The 23,293-nt window shown below is 46.1% G+C and overlaps 1 protein-coding gene across 1 annotated transcript in view; it reads left to right on the plus strand.

Annotated features, from left to right (window-relative positions):
• TBC1D9 (TBC1 domain family member 9) overlaps positions 1 to 23,293 on the plus strand; it is a 74,833-nt gene that overhangs the window by 41,066 nt on the left and 10,474 nt on the right. The window contains exons 3-13 of the mRNA XM_054562949.1: positions 1,533 to 1,651; positions 3,558 to 3,786; positions 4,214 to 4,475; positions 6,300 to 6,507; positions 11,328 to 11,534; positions 12,315 to 12,485; positions 13,015 to 13,165; positions 16,063 to 16,277; positions 18,109 to 18,226; positions 19,503 to 19,788; positions 20,601 to 20,730. Coding sequence (XP_054418924.1) covers positions 1,533 to 1,651; positions 3,558 to 3,786; positions 4,214 to 4,475; positions 6,300 to 6,507; positions 11,328 to 11,534; positions 12,315 to 12,485; positions 13,015 to 13,165; positions 16,063 to 16,277; positions 18,109 to 18,226; positions 19,503 to 19,788; positions 20,601 to 20,730 — 2,096 coding nt within the window. The remainder of the gene's footprint in view (positions 1 to 1,532; positions 1,652 to 3,557; positions 3,787 to 4,213; positions 4,476 to 6,299; positions 6,508 to 11,327; positions 11,535 to 12,314; positions 12,486 to 13,014; positions 13,166 to 16,062; positions 16,278 to 18,108; positions 18,227 to 19,502; positions 19,789 to 20,600; positions 20,731 to 23,293) is intronic.

The following is a 23,293-nucleotide window of genomic DNA, read 5'->3' on the forward strand; positions in this document are numbered from 1 at the left end:
CCTCAGCTGCTTTTATGCCCAGGTGACTGTTGCCCAAATGAGTGCAAATGCACAGGAAGAACTACAGATAGTCTGTCCTTTGGCGTTTTCATGGGGCTGCCGCTTCTCCACTCTTCATCCTCTCCAGAAGCGTTCCATGCAAGCGGTTTTGGTGTTCGGGCTTAAAGTAAAAGGAAATGAACTTGGCTTCAGTTTGGTTTTGTGCCTCCTCATACAGTGGGTCTGAGACCCTCCTTCTCTCAGAGGCTTCAGTCCCCTCCCACAGCTCGGAGGGCCGTTGTGGACATGGCTGGCCCTCCCGTCTGTCTCTGCTGGGGATCAGAGTGAGATTCTGAGATATGCTGAATTACTCATACCAAAGAACTGAGAGAAGACATTTTGAAAAATTAATAAAAAGAGACCTCAGAAATCTGAGGAGCGGCCTAAAGGGTGAAGCAGTGGAAGCACAAAAATCAGCCTTTAATTCTGCATGCCATGAGCGGTGCATGCAATTTCTATCTGTCATACACAGATCTGTGATGTGATAGCTATACAGTTTGTGCCTGTGATAGATTTATAAGACACTCTTTCTGCAAGATCATTAACAACCCCAGAAAAAGACCCAAAAAAGGAAGGGAATTCACCCCAGTGTCTGTACAGCCTCACCCGAGACGTCCCCCTTATACCCAGCAGTTGTGAGCAGAGAGGCGTGCTGGTGGCCAGTGCTGCGAGGCTCGGGGGCTTTCCGTTTGGAGGCGGCCAGGCGAGTTGACGTATGCTTCTTAATACTGGCCCAAGCGTAGTGACTTGGTGGGCGGCTGTGAAGATGACTTCATCCCATTACATTTCAAGGCAGCTGTGCTCATGAGAGCCAGGCTACCATTCCCTAGCCACCGTCCATTTTCATATTTCATCCATTATTGAAAAGGAGTGAGGATCACTTTTTGCCTGTTGTAGGAGGTGGTTATGTCACTTCGCCGGCGGCATACCGACACGCTCTCCTACTGTTGCAGCTGAACTACTGTAACCTAGTACCCTGACCAGACCTACATTACCCTGTAAGGTGCAGGTTCGAGGAGGGAGAACAGAGAAGGGAAGTGCTAAACTCTCAATCCAGAAGAGTGAATGGGCGGAGTGTTGCTGCTTCTAATCTGAAAGTGTCCTAAACGTTTCTGGACGCACCTCATCAGACTTGACCAAAACACAATACAGCAGGTCCTTGGGTAAAGTTGTTACCACACAGATGAGATGCTGTAGGATCTTCACTCTTGTTTATATCAATCAGCCTACAAGGAAGCTGGTTTCATTATTCATTGTTTCACTTAAAGTCGCAGAATCTATTGAAGACACTAAATGAAGACTTCCTGTCCTTCCTCTTGGGTTACCACCTCCCTAAGTGTCTTTGTGTGTCTCCGGAGGAAGGAAAGCATTTAAAGGCAGAGCTGTTGGAACAGGAGTCTCCTTTGGTTGAACTGAATATTGATGGCCTGAACCTGGCTTTTTAGGAATCTTTTAAATTGACATTTATTATTATCATTTTTACATTCATACAGGTGGTTTCAGAAAAGAAATCACCGAACACTGGGAATGGCTCGAGCAGAATCTACTGCAGACACTGTCCATCTTTGAAAATGAGAACGACATCACCACATTTGTGAGAGGAAAAATACAGGTAGGAGGTGTTTTGTTTTTTGTTAAACTTTTCAATTGGAAGTCATGTAAAACTTACAGAAAAGTTGTAAAAATAATCAGCTATATGTACTTTTCTTACGTCTTTAATTCCTGCACTTGAGGCTTCATGGATATGTTCCTTTGCATTTGCTTTTCTGACTTAATAACTCCTGGATGGTACTCCATAGAGATTGTCCACATGTTATTGTTGTTAATTTTAATAGTTCTGTTTTTTAGTTTGAAATTATTTTTAGATTTACAAAAGAGCTGCAAAGGTAGAGCAGAGAATTCCCATAGATCCCATGCTCAGCTTCTGTAAACATTAAAGTCATATATAACCACAGTACATTTACCAATACTGAGACAGTACCATCAACATGATATTAACTGATCTACAGATTTGATTTGGGTTTTACCAGTTTTTGCACTTTGTGGCCTTTTTTTTTTTTTTTTTTTAATTCCATGATCCAATCCAGGATCTCAGGTCGCATTTAGTTATTTATTTTTTTAAGCAGCATATTATGTGTGCGTGCACCATGGATAATTCAGCTGCTCTCCTATGCTTGGACATTTAAGCACTTCCTAAAGTTTGGGAACAGAGCGTTATGGGGACTGTCGTCCTCGCTAGATGGGAGTAGTTGGCAGGGCCTAGCCTGTTTGTGTGAATGATGAGGCCCCAGAATATTTCAGAGTGATGTTTCTCAGTGCTCTCTTCTCATAAATCTTCTCATATTTAAAAAAACATTTTCCTTTTAAAATTTAAATGATCATTCTAGAATATGGTGTTTACTAGATCTTTGGATAGCAGAGTCTGAACGTAATGTGTTCCACTCAAAACATATGGGTATCATCTGGTTTGCAATACATCGTTCCCTTTCTTATTCTCCTTATTCTGCCTTTACGCAAGAGCCTAACAGCGGATCCAAAACATGGGTGGTCTAGAATTTTGTATTTTAGATGGTAGCAGTAGGGAACCACTCTGGAGTTTCACCATAAGAATTTTGCAATCAAAAATGGTGTTGGGAAGATACATTTGGAGGAGCGTGTAGGATGGGCTGGAAGCAGGAGAGGCCAGAGGCAGGATTCCAGGGCCGAGGCAGTGGCAGTTCACGGAGGAATAGGGAGGGTGTGGTCCTGTCAGGGAGCGTCCCACGCTGCCCAGCCCCCTTGCCGGAAAGCCTGCGCTCTTCAGTGCTGCCCTGAGACCAGAGGGAATGACATGAGCTGAGAGGGAGCCGATGGCTGCCCAGGCAAAGGGGGGAATCAAGGGAGCATTTTTTATCCAGAGATCTGTGTAGAAGCCAGTTTACAGGGAAGCGTGGAGGAACTGGGTAACAGTGAATGGCTTCTCCAGCTACTAACATGATTAAACAGTAGCTTGTTCCTTTTCTTTAGGTTCCCTGGTGTTATTCATGACCCTGAGACGGTAGGATGTTGGCCAAGTGTCAGTTAGTGACATGCCTTCCAGTCTGTCTTTCCTTCCTTGTCCATTCATGATAAATTTTTGGTGATTTTTGAGCAGGGCAGAAATCGACCTTTGGGATACCTATCATGATAAGCTAGGAAAATCAGTAGAACTAGCAAAATCTTTACCTTTCCTCATTTATAAACTAAAATTATGGGCTCTGTTCTAAGGAAACATAATACAATAATCAGCCCCAATGATCTGTAATACAATAAACGTAATAAAATCCATCTTGTTATTTTGAAAATGTTTTTGTACCCCAATGCTACTTTTTAATTGGCTTAGAGTTGGGGGTTGCTTTTGAAAATAGCTCTTCAATGTTTAAAAAACATTCTAGCCTTCGAGACTCTTCCTTTCCTTTCCAGTACGCACAATGCACAGAAAAAAAGTAGCTGCCCTCGTAGTAATACCGGGTGTGCGCGCTGTGTTTCCTCCCTGCCAGGGCATCATTGCCGAGTACAACAAAATCAACGATGTCAAAGAAGACGATGACACAGAGAAGTTTAAGGAGGCCATCGTGAAGTTCCACAGGCTGTTTGGAATGCCTGAGGAGGAGAAGCTCGTCAACTATTACTCTTGCAGCTACTGGAAGGGGAAGGTCCCCCGTCAGGGTTGGATGTACCTCAGCATTAACCACCTTTGCTTTTACTCTTTTCTCATGGGCAGGGAAGGTGAGTTGTCTGTCATTTCAGAGGGAAGCTTTGGGAAGTCTACTGAGGTTTGCCTTTAGCTCATAAGCCATATCAAAAATAGCAAAAATAAATCTATAGTTATGACAGGGTCAGCTTTGTCTTTTAACTGTTTAACAAGTGAATTATTTTCAGTTCAATATTTGTAAAAAATTTGGTCATCAAGTAATAAAGATTCACCGAAGGTATAATTAATTTAGTTGACATGGACTTAAGTTGATAATAATTATGAACTCAGAATTTATGTGTTCTGAATTTGTCCTATAACAAACAAACAAAACAGTAATAGCTATGGGCACACAGACGCAAAGTTACTCAGCACAACTGGGAGTTGGGAGTGTGAGGTCGCAGTGTCTTGAAGGGGTTTTCAGGAGCCAGGCATTTACCAAGCCTTGTTCCCTGTGCGCAGCCAAGCTGGTCATCCGGTGGGTGGACATCACTCAGCTTGAGAAGAATGCCACGCTTCTCCTGCCTGACGTGATCAAAGTGAGCACGCGGTCCAGCGAGCACTTCTTCTCTGTCTTTCTCAACATCAATGAGACCTTCAAGTTAATGGAGCAGCTCGCCAACATAGCCATGAGGCAACTCTTAGACAATGAGGGATTTGAGCAAGACCGGTCCCTGCCTAAACTGAAGAAGAAATCTCCTAAAAAAGTGTCTGCTCTTAAACGGTAGGTGACAGAGGCCGAATCTGACAGGCTTTAGAAACAAGCAACCCATCCATTCGTTTACAGAACTTGACATTTTCTGAACAGCTCAAGGGTTCCATACGCTTTTCTGGGTAGATCAATCCACTGAGCCACACCAGCTGGGGATGCTTTCTGGGTAGAGATACAAAAGTGGAAGACGCGCCCCACGGCCCTCACAGCGCAGACGTGGGGCGGGCATGGCCAGCCCTTCTGGCCCGTGAGCCGCGTGCCGTGGGCGCGCACACGGGAAGACGGGGCCGAGGTGGGCACGGCCTCTCAGGGGAGGCTGCTGGGGGCTGGGGTCTCGGAGCAGCGGACACTACCTTCAGATTCAGCAGATGGCTGTTGCCAGCAGAAGGAATGACGTGACGGGGAAGCTTGGAGGGAGGGAAGCCTGTCACACGTCTGGAAGGTGGCCGGGCGTGCGGGAGCAGAGACTACAGAGACTGTAGAAGCCTGGACGGAAGTCTGGCCGTGGGGGCAGAGCTCGAGACAGCGTGGGGAAGGGTGACGCTCTGCAGTGTCTGTAAGCGTGGAACTGCCCTAAGCGGAGGTGGGGAGGGAGAGGGACGTGCACATCCAGGGATGTGAGAGCTCAGTTTTGTCCTGTCCAGTGGAGTTTCCCACAGGACAGCCAGTGGGAGGTTGGCCCAGTCACCTATGGAACTGGAAATCACTGGCCCACAGCTGGTAGTTGGAACGTGACAAAGGTCACCGCAGTGAAGGTGTCTTTGGCGATTTGAGACATGTCTCAGAAGAGCGGTGGGGGATGGATGGGGTTACTGCAGTGGCTTAAATAGCAAATGAACACAAGGGAACCAGGCAAGTTCAGGGTGCTTTTTAAAAAAACCCGGTGGTGCAGGAGGGACGCTGCTGTTTTTAGAATGTAGAAGTCGGGAACACAGGCTAGGATGGGGAGAGCGCGTTGAAGGTAGGTGTGGGGCAGCTGCAGGCGAGCGTAGGTGCACGGGCAGGAGGCGAAAGCATACCTAGAGGTAAAAGTATACGAAAACAGATCACTTAAAAAGTGGTGTGTTACAGGGCGTAGAGGAGGGTGCTTATGTGTGCAGAGACCTCTCCTTTTGAAACAGGGAAAGGATGTGAGCAGAGAGGAGGGAGGTGATTCTGAAGGCGGGAGAGCTCCCGCTTAGCTCTCTGCTCTGGGAAGCCAGAGCCTAGGCCACCAAGAGGCCACGGTCGGGCTGGAGGGGAGAGGTCGTAACAACTTACTCGATGAACAGGGAGTCGGGGAAACGAGCGCAGCTAACAGAGGTCCCAGCTGAGGCTGGAAACTGGAGTTGTCCATCAGGGTGGGTTGTTCCTGTACTTCAGGCCTTTTGCTGTCTGTTTAAGGGAGGACAGGGACACTGGCAGCCTCAAGAGGCTCGTTTGCATTCTCATTAGCACTTTCTTAAAAGACAAGACTCCTTTCCCCCCACTCCCACCCCCACCCCCAGTGTCTCTGGAGAAGTGTAAATGTAGTCATCTCTTTAGAAATAAATTATTGTATTCCTTTAGAAAAAGAATGAATTTCATGTCCAGGTCTTGTTTCCTTGAGATTCTTGAACATTTGCACCTATTGATTTAAAAATGACTACACAAGGGACCTGGCTATATTAAGATAGCTTTATTAGGCTTTTGGGTCCTAGGTTGGCATCAGCATCAATGGAAAGCCACGAAGGTAGGGCTAAGTCCGGCAGGATCGAGGAGGGGAGGGATGGGCCGGGGAACCTCCACGGCCGTGTCACTTGGAGGGCAGGGAGACCTTTCTTTTGCACGAGGTCAGCTATTGTTACTGCTTTCCAGCGACCTGGATGCCAGGGCCAAGAGTGAGAGGTACCGTGCGCTTTTCCGGCTGCCCAAGGACGAGAAATTAGACGGCCACACGGACTGCACCCTCTGGACTCCATTTAACAAAATGCACATCTTGGGGCAGATGTTTGTGTCCACAAATTACATCTGCTTTACGAGCAAGGAGGAAAACCTGTGCAGCCTCATCATCCCACTGCGGGAGGTAAGCGTTGGGCGAAAATGGGTATTTTAAGTCTCGTTTGTAATCCTTTTCTGCGTGAACCAGGAATATCTTCCCCAGAAGTTGGCTGGCTCTTTCCCATAAATGAACACTCATCATTCTTCGGTGGCACCTGCCGCCCTTTCGTGTTTTGCCATTGATCCGAGTGACTGTGGGGCCCGCGAGAGCCCGCCTTCCAATGGCAGCCTAGTGTTCGCAGTGGAGGTTTCATTACCGTTCAGGCATGGTGAGGCCAGAGGGTCAGCAGGTGGCTGCCATTAGATTGTCTCCTGGGGCAGTGAACACACAGTACGGCATACGGGTGATGTATTACAGAATTGTACACGTGAAACCTGTAGAACTTCATTAACGAATGTCACCCCAATCAATCAATCAATCAAATCAAAAAAGAAAGAAGGAAAAGACCAATTGTTAGACTCACAGATCCCACTGGGAGGGCGATGGGTACCCCTGGGGTGAGCAGCACCAGGGTCGGTCAGCAGACAGAGAGAAACTCTGGGTGAGAGTATTTCTCGCAGTTTCCAAGGGAAGGAACAGATGAGGCAGGGCACGCCGGCCTCGGACTGGCTGGTCTGAGTAATTTCAATGGGCTCTGGGGCACAGGGGCTGTTCCTAGTGACCTGGTCCCGGCCCCAGGCTTCCGGGCAGGTGAATAGTGGCCCGGGTGTGAGAGCTGGGAAGAGGAGGGGCTGGGGCGTGGGTTCTGGGTGGTTTGCCTGTGAAAGGGCTGCTCCCGGGGAGCCTTTCGGAGGGTCTAACTCTGGAAGGGCGGTCCTCCCAGGGTTTGCAAGGCCCCGGGATGTCAAAGCATCAGATGCAGAAACTAGAAAATGCGGTTAGTATGCCTGGCCTGCAGCCTGCGAGCAGCTTGGTCTAAAGGAGACAGCCTAGGTTGCGAATCAGAAAGCCACGTGTTGTTCGGATCTGGCCCTCCGGTGCCCTGCACTGCACCCACCAGGACTGTGGGCCACAGGGCAGCTTCCTGAGCCCAGCCCAGAGCTGCCAAGTCTGCGTCTCCGCAGGTTCTAGAATCTGAATTTTAATACGTCCTCTGCAGTCAAGACTGGGAAGCATTCACATTGTGTCTGGGGCGGAGGAGGCTTCCATCAGGTCTTCCCAGCGGTGCTGGTGTGGAAGCCCTGCCGTGAGGGCCGGGGGGCCGGGAGGAAGAGCTCCCGGCGAGGGTGCCAGGGGCCGGCAGTCCCACAGCGTCGGGCCTGAGACCTTCAGCCTGCCCTGCTCCTTGTCTAGAAATGAAGGTGGTTAGCAGCCCTGGTTCTTGAGATGGGCCCTTGGGTAACACTCCCTGTAGTAAAGGACTCAAGTTTCTCTCTGCATTCTTTCTTTAAAAATCATTTCTGTAAGCAGTTTTTCTCATTTTAAGAATAACGCACCACTGCCACAGAAAATTTGTAGAAGTGCCAACAAATTAAAAAAAAAAATTCACCCTTTGTTCCACCATCAAAGGCCACCACTGCGGACGTTCTGCTGAACTGCTCCCCAGGCTTGTTCTTTGCTTTTCTGGGTGTATGTTACTGATGCCGTTTAGTTTAAAACAAAGGGAATTTTAAAGTTTTGTTTATTTCCTTTGACAGCAAGTATGTATTCAAACTTTTCTGTATATCACTAAATAATCAATGTTGTGATTTTTAATGACTACATATTATTTCATTAAATGGATATATACTTGAGAGGTTCAATTACCTATGACTGGACCTTTGCATTAGTTTTCTCCTGATTCTATATATCATTTTCTTTAAATTATAAATCCCTAGAAGCTGAATTGGTAAACTAAAAAGAATGGAAAAGCGTCAAGCAACCAACACATCTAGTTTCTCTTATAGGAGGAGCTAACTGGTATTACAACATTTTTTGAGGCCACAATACTTTGTTGGTGGTGCATCCGGAGATGGGTAATTCGACAGTATTTACATTTGACTCTGAAATGGATTTCAAAACTTTTCCAGCCAACTTACCTTCTTTGCCATGAGCTGTCCCTAACCTTCTTTTCTTTGCCAAGTGCTGCCTGCGCGTGGAAGAGCAGAGCTACCTGAAACAGCCAGGGAAACCCACCTTGGGATCAAAAATGTACTGTGGATGCGCTATGTATGAATCTGAGCAAGCGCTTGCTCTTTGAACCCGGGGGAAATGAGCAGAGAGGGGCCGAAGGTGCCGCCAGGACATTCGTTGTCCTGTCCCCTGCCTCCCAAGGTCTGGGCGCAGCCAGCTGCGTTTACATTTTAGAGCGACTGCAGTGCAGGGGCGAGAGTGGGGCGAGTAGGGAAAACGGGGATTGATACTCCCGCCCCGCTTCTGCTCGCCAGTTTCCTAACGGGTCGTGGGGCAGAGATGACTCCGTCACAGTTCAGGGTGCCTCAGAGCGAGGACAGTAGTGGAGGAGACATTTAGAAAGAAAGCATGTTTTGGTTGGAGGATGCAGCTTGAAAGAAATACCCAGTGAAACGGCAGTGCCCTCCTCCCCTTAACCTGACGGGTCTCTGAGATGTATTAATGGTGGGGCCCTAACCCGACTAATGGAAGAAACAGAGGACTTAATGTAATTTTTATTACCTTTCCGTAATGCTAATCCTAAAGCCAGGGGCAGGGCCCCGCCTCCTTCCAGGATCTGTTTGAGAGTGGCTTCTCGCTGGGCTGGGTATGTTAGCATCCGAGTTAAGTGGACGGGTCAGCAGGCGCCTCCAGGGGAACGTTGAATCCTGTTTGGAATGGTCATTTTTAGCATTGGATAGGCCAGGAATTGTTTATTTTTTTATAATTAAGCTGAAATATTGACTGGAGATTGTTAACATATATTCTACATCTAGACCAAATGGGCAGGTGGTCCATGATTAAACAGAATCATGTTGCTATAGATTCTGAGGCAGCAAAGCAGGGGAATCAAGTGAACTAATCAGGTTTCTTATTAGATAGAGTCCAGATGAAGCCTTTTTTTCCCCAATCATAAATCACCTTGTAAATGTTTCATATTAAACTCCAAGATTTGATTAAGTTCCAGTCTATTTTATAACCCGAGGTAATGAAAATGTGTTTCATTAAACTGTAGAATACTAGAATTTAGCTATTACCTTTTCCTAGGCACAGAGCTTACAGGTTACAAATCTACTAGAACTCATTTGTCCGTGACAAGTATTTTGTAAACCATGTGAGCATTCTTATGTGTTATGTGGGAAGTTGCTGGTTATTTCTATATTCATGATCCACGCAAATCAAGGACTTTCCACTTGGACTTTATCAAGATCCATATGGCTCAAGGGTTTTAGGTACAGAACTTGAACCTTTAATTCTCTTGGCGTCTGTCATTTAGTCCTGACACCTGGTGGCCAAAAGAATGAGAAAAAAAAAATTGTTGTGAGAAAAGGAGCTTTTATAGGTCTTTTAAAAATAAGCATCATTTAACATGTGCCCTAAGAGTCATGGGAAAATCTGTTCATAAGAAAGAGGAGGTTTCTCCCCATTTCTCCAGCTTCTCTTTTTTGCATTAGAAAAAAGAGAAAGCTTTTATGTGCAGCTCCATCCAAGCATCTCAGGAGAGTCCTTGAAAATATATCTCTAACTCTATGTATTTATAAAACCTGAGAGTAGAAGTCAGGTCCTGCAATTTGTCCCTTTATGAATTCCATTCATGGCTACTTTGCAGGTGGGCCATGAACCTTTTAGGCAACGCTAACAGGTTTCTTACCCTTGAAAGGGAGAGAAAAGTTTTTAAAGTTCTGCTTTGAAGGAATGTATTTCACATGAAAGTGCGCATAAAGAGGTTGAAGTGGGACCTGTCTAGACTGCTTGCAGGTAGAAATGAAGAGAGGAAAAAAGCTTTAATTATATAGTCAGAGCCACTGCAAATAAACCATTTATCTAGGGTTTGCCACGAGGTTTTTTTCCCCCCGTAATGTGCTAAAGGAAAAACAGTTTTAATGCACTTATCCTAGTTTCCAGTTGATGAAAGTCCTATTATAAACCACCAAATGTATGCCTCCAGAGCCGAAACAGATGTCTCCCTTTTGTACAATACTTCTCCCCTGATGTGGTTGACTTACTTCATCACACACACACCCCCCACCTAGTCCCCTAGTGCAGATGGTGTTGCACTTATGCCATTTACATCATGTCTGTTCAGAATCAAGCCTTTAAAACGTTGCAGGGGTAGGGGTGAGGCTGCAAAGCCCTGGGGTCCCAATGAGACATTTGAAGGATGGCTCGTGTGTTCAAAACCGTCCCAGCATTAAGCCTGGTAAAGTGAACCAGGGTCAGGACTGTTTTCTGTCTCATATGCATAATGCAGCAGCTAGGAGTCCTCTCCTTTATGGCTCCATGAAATGTTAATGAACACCAAAGAATTCTTTCACAACCAGATTTCTCTGCCCTGGCCCTATAGACATCTTGGGCTGGACTTCATTGGGGACAGGCTGTCCCATGCACAGTAGGTCACCTAGCGGCATCCTGGCCTTTCTCCACCCACGAGACACCAGCTTTACCCTCTACTGTGACAACCCAAGGTGCTTCCAGATGTTGCCCAGTGTCTCCTGGGGCATAAAATCACTCTCAGTTCAGAGGTAATGTCTTAGAAAACCCAGCAAGGTGGTCCTCGCTTCTGCTATGAGCGCCGGTTTGATTTGCTGTTTTGTTTGGTTGGAACAGAGTCAAAGAATCTCAGTTTGCCTCAGTAAGATCTGAGTGTTTCCTACAGAACATAAAGGCGGTGTGACCCTCCTTTAGTGCTGGTCAGCGGCTGCTGCTGGGGAATCCCTGCAAAGTCATGCTCTTCGTTTCCTGTTTCTGTGCAGGTGACGATTGTTGAAAAGGCAGACAGCTCCAGCGTCCTCCCCAGCCCTTTATCCATCAGCACCCGGAACAGGATGACTTTCCTCTTTGCCAATTTGAAGGACAGAGACTTCCTAGTGCAGAGGATCTCTGATTTCCTGCAACAGACGACCTCCAAAATATACTCGGACAAAGAGTTCGCAGGGAGCTACAACAGTTCAGACGACGAGGTCTGTGGAAGTTTTGGTTTGACCTGTTTCTATGCCTGAGGTGTTCACCTCCTTGCCTGTTTTTGTTTGACCTTCTGCTGAGATACACCACCTATACCCATGCCAAGAGCAGCATCTCACTTAAAAGTCGTGGAGTTTGTACTGGGGACCATAGAGCTGAGCAGAACCTTAGAGATCACCTGATCTAACACTCTCATTTTATGGTTGAAGGATTATTAAGTCATTTGTCCTGGTTACTCAACTAGTGACTCTGGCGCATTTAGTGACATTGTTGGGAATGGCACCCGGGAGATATGGCACTAGCTCAAAGCAAGTTACTGGCAGCTAAAATGTGTTGTAAAGATGATGAGCTCACAAGTGACATCCCTGTCCCTGTCTCCGTCCCCATCCCTGTCCCCCTGCCCCCAGCTTCTGTGGGCATTTTGGAGGCACCAGAAACTAGAGGGGAGGGAGGCCGTCCCATAAGCAGCTGAATCAAACACAGCATGCTTTGTGTATGTGCTAATCAGAGAGACAAATGGCCAGCCAGTTTGTTCCAAAAACGCTGCTGAAATCCAGGGAAAGCCTCTTTGGGGGATAGAAATTCAGTAGCCCGGGGCACATGCGCCTGTCTAATTTCCACCAAAAGGATGACTTGCTGCTGCTCTTGTGTTCTTCCCAAAACAAGAAACATCTTGCTTTGGGAAACTGTGCCATAGGCCTTGTTATCTGTAGGAGACATGGAGGGCTGCTGGCCGGACCCTTCCTGTCCGCAATGCCTTGTTCCTGTCCACACTGCAGGTGTATTCCCGGCCCAGCAGCCTCGTTTCCTCCAGCCCGCAGAAAAACGCGAGCTCCGACGCCGAGGGCGAGCGCCAGTTCAACCTCAATGGCAACAGCGTGCCCACAGCCACTCAGGCCCTCATGACCATGTATCGGCGGCGGTCTCCCGAGGAGTTCAACCCAAAATTGGTGGGTCCCTCCTGCTTTTCCCGAACACTTCCATGAAATTATCTATGTACGTAGACATTTTCCTCTGTGTAAAGTATAAAGCAGATTGTGTCTCAATATGTCATTAAGGTTCAGAATGGCTTTTCATAGATGGCATTACAGAGGGTATGGGTGACTTTTCTTTTGTCTGGATTTCACTGTTGTGTAAGTCAACCAACAAATAAGTTCTCAGCGCACATTTAAAACAACATAACTAACTTTAACTTGGAGACATAGACATAAAACCATTAATGTAACTTGCATTCTGCTGACCTGTCTCAAGGACGAGCAGTCCTGTCTCGGGGCCAGAAAGCCTCCTGGCAGACCCGCAGCCGGTGATAGAGGACGGGTCACAGGAGGGCAGGGCGCCCCGAAGCCGAGCTGTCCGGGCTCACAAGTTTGCCGGCCTCCGCCGCTCCGTCCACTAGGGGCAGCGTTCCGGCCTCCCATCCAACTGCTCTCTGCCCTCCCAGTACTTTGGGATGTACTCATGAGTCATTATCCCTTTCAGGCCAAGGAGTTTTTGAAAGAGCAAGCCTGGAAGATTCACTTTGCTGAGTATGGGCAAGGGATCTGCATGTACCGCACAGAAAAAACACGGGAGCTGGTGTTGAAGGGCATCCCGGAGAGCATGCGTGGCGAGCTCTGGCTGCTGCTCTCAGGTACTGCTGGGTGGGATGGGGGCGCGGGCGGGGCCACGGCCCACTTCGCGCTCCGGCGTGCAGGAGGGCTTTTCCAAAAAGGCAAACGCCAGTGCAGAGCCAGACCTCCTCTCCTCCCCACGGTGTTGAAATCCCTCGGTAAAAATACAGGACACGTATTCAGTGTCCCAAATGTCGAAGCCACCACCTTTGAGTCCTGATAACCACTCCTGTTTCTTTACTAATATTATTTGGGGGGGGGGAGGAGAACTTGAAGGGATAGAGTATCATTCTCTGTGATTAGGGCGTCCTTTTTCCTTTCCCAGCTGTGTCAACTTCATTGATTATGTTGCAGGTTGGCGCGCGGTCAGAGGAGTCATTGGGGTGGAGAAAGGGAGGAAATGGGCAGAATGAGGAAACCTTGTCCTTGACTTTTGCCACCGCCTGAGTTTACGGTTATCACTGGCGACAAAAGGGAGACCAAGGGGAGACCAGAGTCTGCACCCAAACTGAAAGCCTTCCCAAACCATAGTCACGCTGCGAGCTAGAGATGGCAGGAAGGACAGAGCGGACGTGTCATGGGCCCATGGGAAAGATGTGGCCACCTTCACTGGTCCACAGGCCACGTCAGTGCCCAATGTAACCCTGTCAGGTCAAACCTCGGAGCCCCGTGTCAGAAACTGGAGGTCTTCTGGGTTCCTCCCTTCCAGGCTAGTCAGTCACAAGGACAGGGCCTTCCTGTGGGTGTCACCAGTCTTTCATATAAGAATCAGTTGCTCTATATGGGCAGAGGCTTAAAATATAATCATTCTAAATAGGGGGATGTGAATATTTTTATTTGAACTCAAGATGGTCTGACTCTAGTGCTGTTATGAAAGCCTTTCATTTAAAAAGTGACATTAAAATTAGAAGAATGTCCAGACTTACAGGAAAGCCTCACCAAAAAAATCTTCACAGCACTTTCTAAAAGCAGATGTAAGTGGTCGTTGCCCATAATGAGATGTAGTAACATCTCAGAAGTAGGGAGATAGAATCCTGAAAAATAATTGGCTTTATCTAGTTTGTTCTGTCTTCATTCACAGGTCTTGTTTTTTCATTTCTTTAAGTAGGCCAGCCCCAGGTCCTCATTTAGGAACCCAAATATGAGTCAGCTCCTAATAACAAATCGAGCCCAAGATGACCCTTAGCATCCCATCTCATGTGTCTTCCTCGTGTCTGGAGAACTAGTCAACCTAACAAACAACCTGATTCAGATCGCTGACAGAGTAAACAAAAAAAATTCTGTTTTCATTTTCTTATCCAAATTAGAAGTTATATATAGCATGTTTTAGTCAGGGGTGCCTAAACTTTTGGCATCTCTGGGCCACACTGGAAGAAAAAGAGTTGTCTTGGGCCATACATTCATTGTGGCATGTAATCACAAAAAAAATCTCATAATGTTTTAAGTAAATTTACAGTACAATTTTGTGTTGGGCCACATTCAAAGCCATTCTGAGCTGCACGCAGCCCATGGGCCACTGGTTGGACCCCCTGTTTTAGATGAAAATAAAACTCAAAATGAGCACTAGGAAACAGCGTACAACAGCACACTGTCGCAGAGACATGGAGTTAGGCCCAGTGTTTAATTCTTTAACTGTGTTGAGCTACAAGAGGCGGGAGGGTAAGTGGCCTACATGCCGCCTTAATTGTGTAGATAACCAGCCAAGCTCCTATTTCCAGCCTGTTCACGGGGGCGGGTTTCACATGAAGCCAGCTTCCCCACTGGGAGAGCCCAGCTCCTGACTGGGGAGTCCCAGCAGGTCCTGCCCTGCTTCCCACGACTGGTAGGGCTCGCGCACCCGCCCTGGCCTACGGCTCCCACTGGGGGGAGGTGTGGGCCTAAGGGCAATGGCAACGAAGCCTTGCAGGCCTCCCTTGAGAACAGAGTAAGAGCCGATGTGAAGTTGCTGTCGGCCAGGCGGCCTCTTCCAGGGCAAGTGTGAGCGGTGGTGCTGGTCTCTGGGTGACCTTCAGGGACAAGGATGGGACAGCCCAGGGGCTCTTATTTCTAAACAGTGAAAAATGCATGAGTATATGTATATGCATATATTTTTACACACATGTATACATTATATAATGCACATGTGTATATATTTATATGTATATATAGTTATATATAATTTACATTTATATAACTTACAGAACAGTATAATTTATGCTTTACATAAATTATATATAATTATATTTAGGTTCAGAAATTTGTGGAAATTTGTGTACAGGGAACCTGAAAATGGACGTCTCTCAGCCCACCTCTCCACCCCCCGCTGCCCCCGAGGCTCCCCTCCGTAGCAGCCCTTCTCCATCGCTAGGAACCCCCACCACCCCTGCAACCTAAAAAATCCCTCCAGATACCCCATTACCTCCTCTCCATATGCCTTCATACTCCTCAATATGGCTCTTTAAGCTCTTCAGACCTTACATTTCAGCGGTTTTCAATCTCGTTCTGGAAGCAAAATCTGTTTCAAGTGAGAGCTTAAAGGAAACCCCAAAAAGTCAAAGCAAAGCTGCTGTGTTTGAAGAGGGGGTGGAGATCCCAGCTCAGCTTCCTCTGCGGGCCCCTCGCTCCTCTGCTCGGCAGCGACCCCTGAAGGTGGTCTGCGGAAGTTGCTCGGACACAGCTTCTCAGCTTGGCCACCTCCACCTTCCGAGGCTTTTAAAAACAGCCAGCTTGCCGTGGAGCTGAGGCAGGAGGGGGCCCACCGAAGTGACCCCGTGAGCCGGGATTGCAGTGCACCGCATCACCCGTGGGGCCTCGTTGTCCTTTCGCACGTGTCCTTTGAGTGGTTGGGAAAGTGAAGGGGTTGGGTGGGTACATTGAGGCTGCAGACCAAGGGCAGGGCCTCCGCTTATTAATGTGATGTCTGCTGGGCATTTCCCAGGGGCCATCAACGAGAAGGCCACGCACCCTGGGTACTATGGGGACCTGGTGGAGAAGTCCATGGGGAAGTACAACCTGGCCACAGAGGAGATCGAGAGGGACTTGCACCGCTCCCTCCCGGAACACCCCGCCTTCCAGAATGAGATGGGCATTGCTGCTCTGCGGAGAGTCCTAACAGCTTACGCTTTTCGAAACCCTAACATAGGGTATTGCCAGGTAAGTGGCTCAGGTGGTTTGTACTAAGAGTTGTTTTACCAGCTACTAAACAATAATAAGAAACACTCAATGGTCATCAGAATCATCGCTTCGCTACACGCAAGTTTCTCGGCCCTGAGACTGTTGGCGTTGTGGACTGGATAATCCTTTGTGTGGGGCTGTCCTGTGCTCTGTGGGATGTTTAGTAACGTTCCTGTTTAATAACATGTTGAATGGCATCTACCCACTAAATGCCCGTAGGACCTCCCAGCAGACATTACCAGATGTCCCCTGCAGAGCGGTGTCTTTCTGGTTGAGGCTGCACTGAGCGGAGGAGCCAAGAGACAAGAGCGCCCTTACGAGACTCGCTGCCATGCAGCAGGGTGACCTCAGAAGGCCCCTCGCAGCCACTGTCCGATCCACCCTCACCACGGGGTGACAGCAGGCATGCTGAGGGCCAGGCCTTTAATTCTGCATTCCAGGTTCGACAGAGCTCCCACTTGGCGTCCTTCCAGGCAATCATGTCCTGAAGAATATAACTTTTAAGTGCGATGGTTATATTTTAATATGCATTAAAATAAATTTACAAAATAAAAATTAAGGGCTAACTTTAATATAAAAATGTGTTGCCCCGCATACCGACTAAAAGTATGTCTTACACCACAATTGAGGGAGCTCCAAGATAGCATGACCTTTAGAATTAAAGGCCATATGTTCAGAAAGGCCTTCCCTGACATTCAGAGAAAAGCTAAAGGCTTAGTTCCTCTGCACACACGCACTCATGCATGCAGAGCATGTACAGGTCTCCTGGTCCCACATTGTTTCATCTATTTGATAACACAATTTATATCTACCCCAAAGTTGATTAGTTAGCCTTTACCTCTTTATTTTCTCTAACACCAACATTTAAGCCCTACGATGTGTCACCACTGGGTTCCCTCTGCTGACCCCCCACTACCTAGTCCAGAATTTGTTACAAAGTAGAACTTTAAAAAAACACTTAGCTTGACTGGGTGACTAGGGAACCAACCAGACCATGATCGCATCATGTACTAGAATTGTCTGGTTAATTCTCAAGTAGAACTTTAATAATGATTTCATCTGGGAAAATATTGAGTAAGACTTACTACAGGAAAGAGCCTATTAGACCAAAATTCTTCTTTGACATTTATATTGTAGAAATCTGATGAACCATTACTGGTTTCTAGAAGATCAAAGAAGTCCAGGAGTTAGTTGGCTTCTGATATAATAGAGTTCATGTCTATCTTTTGATCTTCCTCTTTTTAATTAAGAGGACTATTAAAGTATAACCTAGTGCTCCTTATGAGCTACCTGATAACATCTTTTAATAAAGTAGGTTACTCTAGAATGTAAGTTACTGGTACTTATCACTACCTTTTTCATCCAGATGGCAATAATGGGCCAGAGCTCTAAGTCTAAAAGGTTTCATTGTTCTCTGAGGCAAGCCCTAAGCCCTCTGTACCTGGCGTATGGATTGAGAAAGAAATCTGTGCCTCACTGAATTAAAGATTAAAACACCGACGTGTTAGCAAGTTAAAAGCTTTGTCAAATAGCCTTTGGGCAAAGTTTTTGAATGAGGGTTTGCCTGGTTCCTGAAGACCCTGAACAGTAACATGCCAAGGGCTAAAGCAGTTTTACGTTTTTAAAGGGTTGTAAACAAAACTAACCTCAAAAGAATGTGTGTTGTTTGCAAAGCCTTTACATATTTTTGTATCTGGCCTTTTACAGAAGGAGTTTGCTGGCCCGCGTGAGACTAACTCAGTAATGTTTTAGGTTAGCAAGTCGCTCACTTGGCAGAATGTGATTGATGACATCCCTTGCGTTCTGGCAGGCCATGAATATTGTCACGTCGGTGCTGCTGCTCTACGCCAAAGAGGAGGAGGCTTTCTGGCTGCTTGTGGCTCTGTGTGAGCGCATGCTCCCTGATTACTACAACACCAGAGTCGTTGGTATGTGGACACGCACTTAACATTTTAACGTGTATCTCATTAAGAAGATGTTTCTGGGGCCCAGTGCTGGCCGGAACACAGTTTCCAGTCACCAGTTAGCCAAGGGTGTCAGGCTAGTCCAGTTTTCCAAAATGGGAATGAGGGCTTGAGCCATGTAGATTGTATCAAAAGGAGCCCCACGGAACTTAAGAGAATACATATATATCACTGTTATAAAAATCCTTTTAAAAAATTAGTTGATACGGGCACCACTCTGTGGCCCGTGATACACCGAGCTCACTGACTGTCAACCCAAAAGGTTTAACAAAAAACTGTTTCATAAAGAGGCTAGAATCTGTTGGAAAGCAGAAGTATTCAAAAAGGGTTCTCTGGAGTGGACAAAAGAGCATATAACAGCTTATCCAAAAACTAAGTTTTTGATGTATTTTTTCAGGACTGCAAAGCAAACAATTGTGAGCATTTATACAAACTATGGTGTACTCCTATACTCACATACCCTCAAGTGTTAGACATTTGTGTTCGCAGGACCAATTTCTGGTTGTTAGTGTAGGCAAGTGTGTGCTTTATGCTTTCCTCTTGCATTCCATCTTCATTTCTAAACCTCTGTACCTGAGTTTGATCCATTGAAATCATTCTCCAGAAATGTAAGTTGATCATGAATGTGTACAGATGGCATGCTTTTAAGTTTAAAAAGAAGTCATTTAAAAAAGAATTCGTATGTGGGGACCATGCATCCAGAAAAGTGATTTTTAAAAAAATAAGAGTTTGCTGAGGAATGAAACCACTTAGGTATACATTTCATGCCTAACAAAAAATGTTGCCAACAAAATAACTGATTGTATGTCATGCAGTCTTTGTAAACTGACTTTCTCAACAACCCTCGTAGTTGTCATGTTATTGCTTTTTATGGTGAGGAAAGCAGGACACAAAAACCCAGAAAGAGAAGATGCAGCCAGAAATAATCTGGTGACTGGGCTGTGTTGACACCTTGGACTTAACATAGTAACATAATAACTAGTAACATAGTTGACTAGTAATATAGAAACATTGTAACATTGTAACTAGTAACAGAAACATTGCAATGCATCATGTAGTAACTAGTAACATGGTAACATAGTAACTAGTCAATTGTGTGACAGCAGAACAGTTAGAGGAGGGAGAAGAGCTCTGTGAGGGCCACTGTGAAGAGGGTTATTTTAGTCAAGCCATTGGCGGGGGTGCATTAGTAAGAAGGTGTAAGGGGTTCACTCAGGGTCCTTGTGTCTGCCCGCTGCAGGTGCGCTGGTGGACCAGGGTGTCTTTGAGGAACTGGCGCGAGACTACGTCCCCCAGCTCTACGACTGCATGCAGGACCTGGGCGTGATTTCCACCATCTCCCTGTCTTGGTTCCTCACCCTGTTTCTCAGTGTGATGCCCTTTGAGAGTGCAGTTGTGGTTGTCGACTGTTTCTTCTATGAAGGAATCAAGGTGATATTCCAGCTGGCACTGGCCGTGTTGGATGCGAACGTGGACAAACTGCTGAACTGCAAGGACGACGGGGAGGCCATGACCGTTTTGGGAAGGTAGCGTGCTAACCACGTCTGCTTTTCCCTTGAATTGGGTTGGCCAAAAAGGCCATTTAGTTTATTGTGTAAAATAAAACACGTTTTATTTTCACTGATAAATTTATTGACTTGGATATTTTGAGTATGTCAGCTATCTCCCATATGGTATAACATTGATGGTTCTTGATTAATGTCTCGATTTAATCACTATCAACTTCAATTGTCTACCTGACCATGGAGCATCATCCAGCAAGAACCCTCCAGCATGAAACTTCACAAACCGCTTCTGACACGTCCAATCAGTCACAGCACCTTCTCTATATACTGCACAATTTTTCTTTTTTGTGCTTCAGTTGCAGTTTTACCTTTCTAGAAATAATAAAGTATGATATGCCAAAAATATATCCTATCTTCATTATTAAAACAGCTACACAAAAATTCATCAATTTTGATAAGTTTTTTCTTAAATGCCTGCTGATATGACAGCTGTTACAATACAATCTAACAAGATTGTTTCAATGAAGTTAAAGACAACTAAGCACTACTAGAACCATTGTACAGAAGAAAACATGAACTTTTTTGGCCAACCCAATACTTTAGTCTCTCTCCTGGGTGTCATGAGTCTTAATTGGCTTGGCACCCACTTCTCTCGGTAGCTGAGAATTTGTTTTCATATGCTTTGTGTTTTGAAAGTAAGAGAATTTCACTCTGTTCATAAGGAAATTATAGTTTTTTGTTTGCAAGTGCAGGGTTTGCTGAAAGTGTGTAGTGAACTGTAATGGGAAAATTCCAGCTTCGCCTCCCATTGACATCTGATTTGTTTCTTCCAGGTATTTAGACAGTGTGACCAATAAAGACAGCACGCTGCCTCCCATTCCTCACCTCCACTCCCTGCTCAGTGATGACGTGGAGCCGTATCCTGAGGTGGACATCTTCAGACTCATCAGAACTTCCTACGAGGTAGGTCCCGTTTGCTGGCGCAGTGCCACAGAGCACTGAGAGCGCTGTGAGGGCTCAGCTGGATGTGTGCCACATGCCCCTGTGGCTGACCCTCAGGTGTGCCTGGGTCCTTTTGCCTGCTGAGAACCAGTTGCTGCAGCAAGTAGCTACCTTCCAGCTGACAGCTTTGAGCTGCAGGGGTGGAGGACACTGAATGGGGCCCATGACTTCTGCTCGGTGTCATACCATGAAGCACATGGCATGATAAGCTCTCACCCTCTGGTTTTTACAGTGCCCACCCTGAAACTTCTGGGTGGTCTGAGATGGGGCTGTTGAGTGCAGGCCTTGGGAGGCTGACCTGCACAAACCAGTTTACTCCCTGTTCTCATGCTGAGTACTCGGTCTTCTCTGAAGGAGGTAAGCCAAGCTGCATCAGTCCAAGGCACGTAGAATACCCTGCACCATCCTAGGGAAGAACCAACCCTACCGTTTCTCTAGAATTGCTTGGCCTGGTGGGGGAGGCTGCCTCCTGGTCCACCAGGACCCTGGGCCTAGTCTTGAACCTCAACATAGGGCTTCTCGGGGGGAAGGAACCACAGTGCCCTGTCTCATAGCATTTGGTGGTTTGTGCCCATAATTCTTGATGATTTCTTCATTTCCCGATCCTTAGCTTTGCAAACTTTTACAGAAATGATCATTAAGAGCATGACTCTTTTGCTGAGCACACTGTGCTACAGATGTTTTAGGACTGTATGACTGGTGATTCCAACGTCCAACAACCCGGGTAAGGGACAAGTAGTAAGGGAGACACTGAGGTCAAAAAGTCCTTCTTTGAAACAAGAAATTGGAGGGTTGTTTTTTTTTTAATGCAATAGATCCAGAAACCTTTTCAGAAATGATTGTCCTTAACAAGTATTGGGAGAAAGACTGGTAATTTATTACTTTTAAAAATGTTCATTGGCACTCTGTGTATATTGAATAAAACATTTTTAGTATGTTTGAGAACCATAAAAGTAATGCATATTTATTATAATAAATGTAGGAACTGTGGGAAAACATGACAAAATATATACTGTATCTTATGAACATTTCACCATATTTCCATCAAGTATAGTTTCATATTTGGAATGTACACTTAAAAAATAGTTCCAACTAAGAAGAACTTTGCAACATTCCATTCTCTCACATAAAATATAGATGAGCATTCTCTAATATATTAAATATAGTTTGAAGGCATGGTTTTAATAGATTCTTAGTATTCTGCTTTAATGAGGTATCAAAATTTATTTAGCTGGTCCCTTTTGTTGGACATTTACTTTGGTTGCTTCTAAACTTTCTGTATAATATGGAAAACATATGGTATTGGATAGCTATCATATGATATTGCATGAAAAACTTACACACAAATATCACATCTCTATTTTCTTAGAGTCCATTCTTAGAAATAGAGTTACAGCAATAGCTCAAAATGTGTGAACTGTTTCCAAGCTCCACTGCCCAATTTTTATGAAGATTGTTCCAATTTGTATTTCCACTAATAGAGACCCAGCATAGTTGTTTCACTTCACTCATTACAAAACCAGTTATTACCGTAATGTATGTGTTTTTTTTTAAAAAAAAAATCATTCCCCCAGAACTTGTGGATGCTTCTTCCAGAAAAAGAGCCCCTGTGATTGAAGGCAGTAGCTTGTATACCTGTGGGTTGTTTTTCTCAAGGAATCCCCTGAAACCTTTATTGTTAAGAGAATTCTGGACCAAAGCAATAAAGCTTAGTATGTGGAAACTCAGCTTTGTTCTTGACGGCAGATAAGCTAATGTCATGTTGAAATCAGCACTTGGCCACTTTTTAGTGGGAAAGAGAAGAGAATGGAGACGAGACGGAGGGCTGGTTTCCATTTCCATCCCGTCTGGCGGATCCCTACCAGTGGCCCTGGGGCCACCAAACGTCCCACCACAGGACGCTGCCATTGCCCTCCCCGGCCAAGGAAGACGGCCCCTTTCGTTTCCATCAGCGCCCTCATTCCCTGGCCTTTCAGGGCACGATGACGGCTTCCGTTTCCCCCCTTCTGCTCATAAGTCGCCCCCTGCCTTTCTTACAGGTTACCCTGAAAAGAGCATTATAAATCCTTGCTTATTTTTTTTCCCTCCTGACCTATGGAGTCGTGGTTCTCAATTTTAAAAAATCACTTAAAAATTTTTAAGCCCCTGTTTTAAAAATATGAATTTCCAGGCTCCATTGCAGGCAAATTCAATCTGAATCTATGGCATGAGGCCCAAGAATAAGTATTTTGTAAAAGTCCCCCAGCCGATTCCAGTGCCCGGGGAGGGCTGGGAACCACTGCCCTAGTTGCAGAATGGGGCCACTCGTCACAGAGCCAGCGATAGCCTGGTTTGGACTGACGCATGACGCCAGAGTGTTTTGAGGCTCATCACGCATTTCGTTCTGTGCTTCAGGATAATTAGCCTGGAGAACAGAAAAGTAGGAAAAATACTGGAAGATTTGAGATCTGGTTAAGCGCTTCCCAGTTGTTGGTAGGTTGCTCTGACATATTGACCCAATTTCTCCCGGTGAGTAGAGGTGATC

The sequence above is a fragment of the Pteronotus mesoamericanus genome, unplaced genomic scaffold (genome assembly GCF_021234165.1).
Source record: "Pteronotus mesoamericanus isolate MK-2021 breed Mesoamerican mustached bat unplaced genomic scaffold, CSHL_Meso_final contig_163, whole genome shotgun sequence".
Taxonomy (NCBI): Eukaryota; Metazoa; Chordata; class Mammalia; order Chiroptera; family Mormoopidae; genus Pteronotus; species Pteronotus mesoamericanus.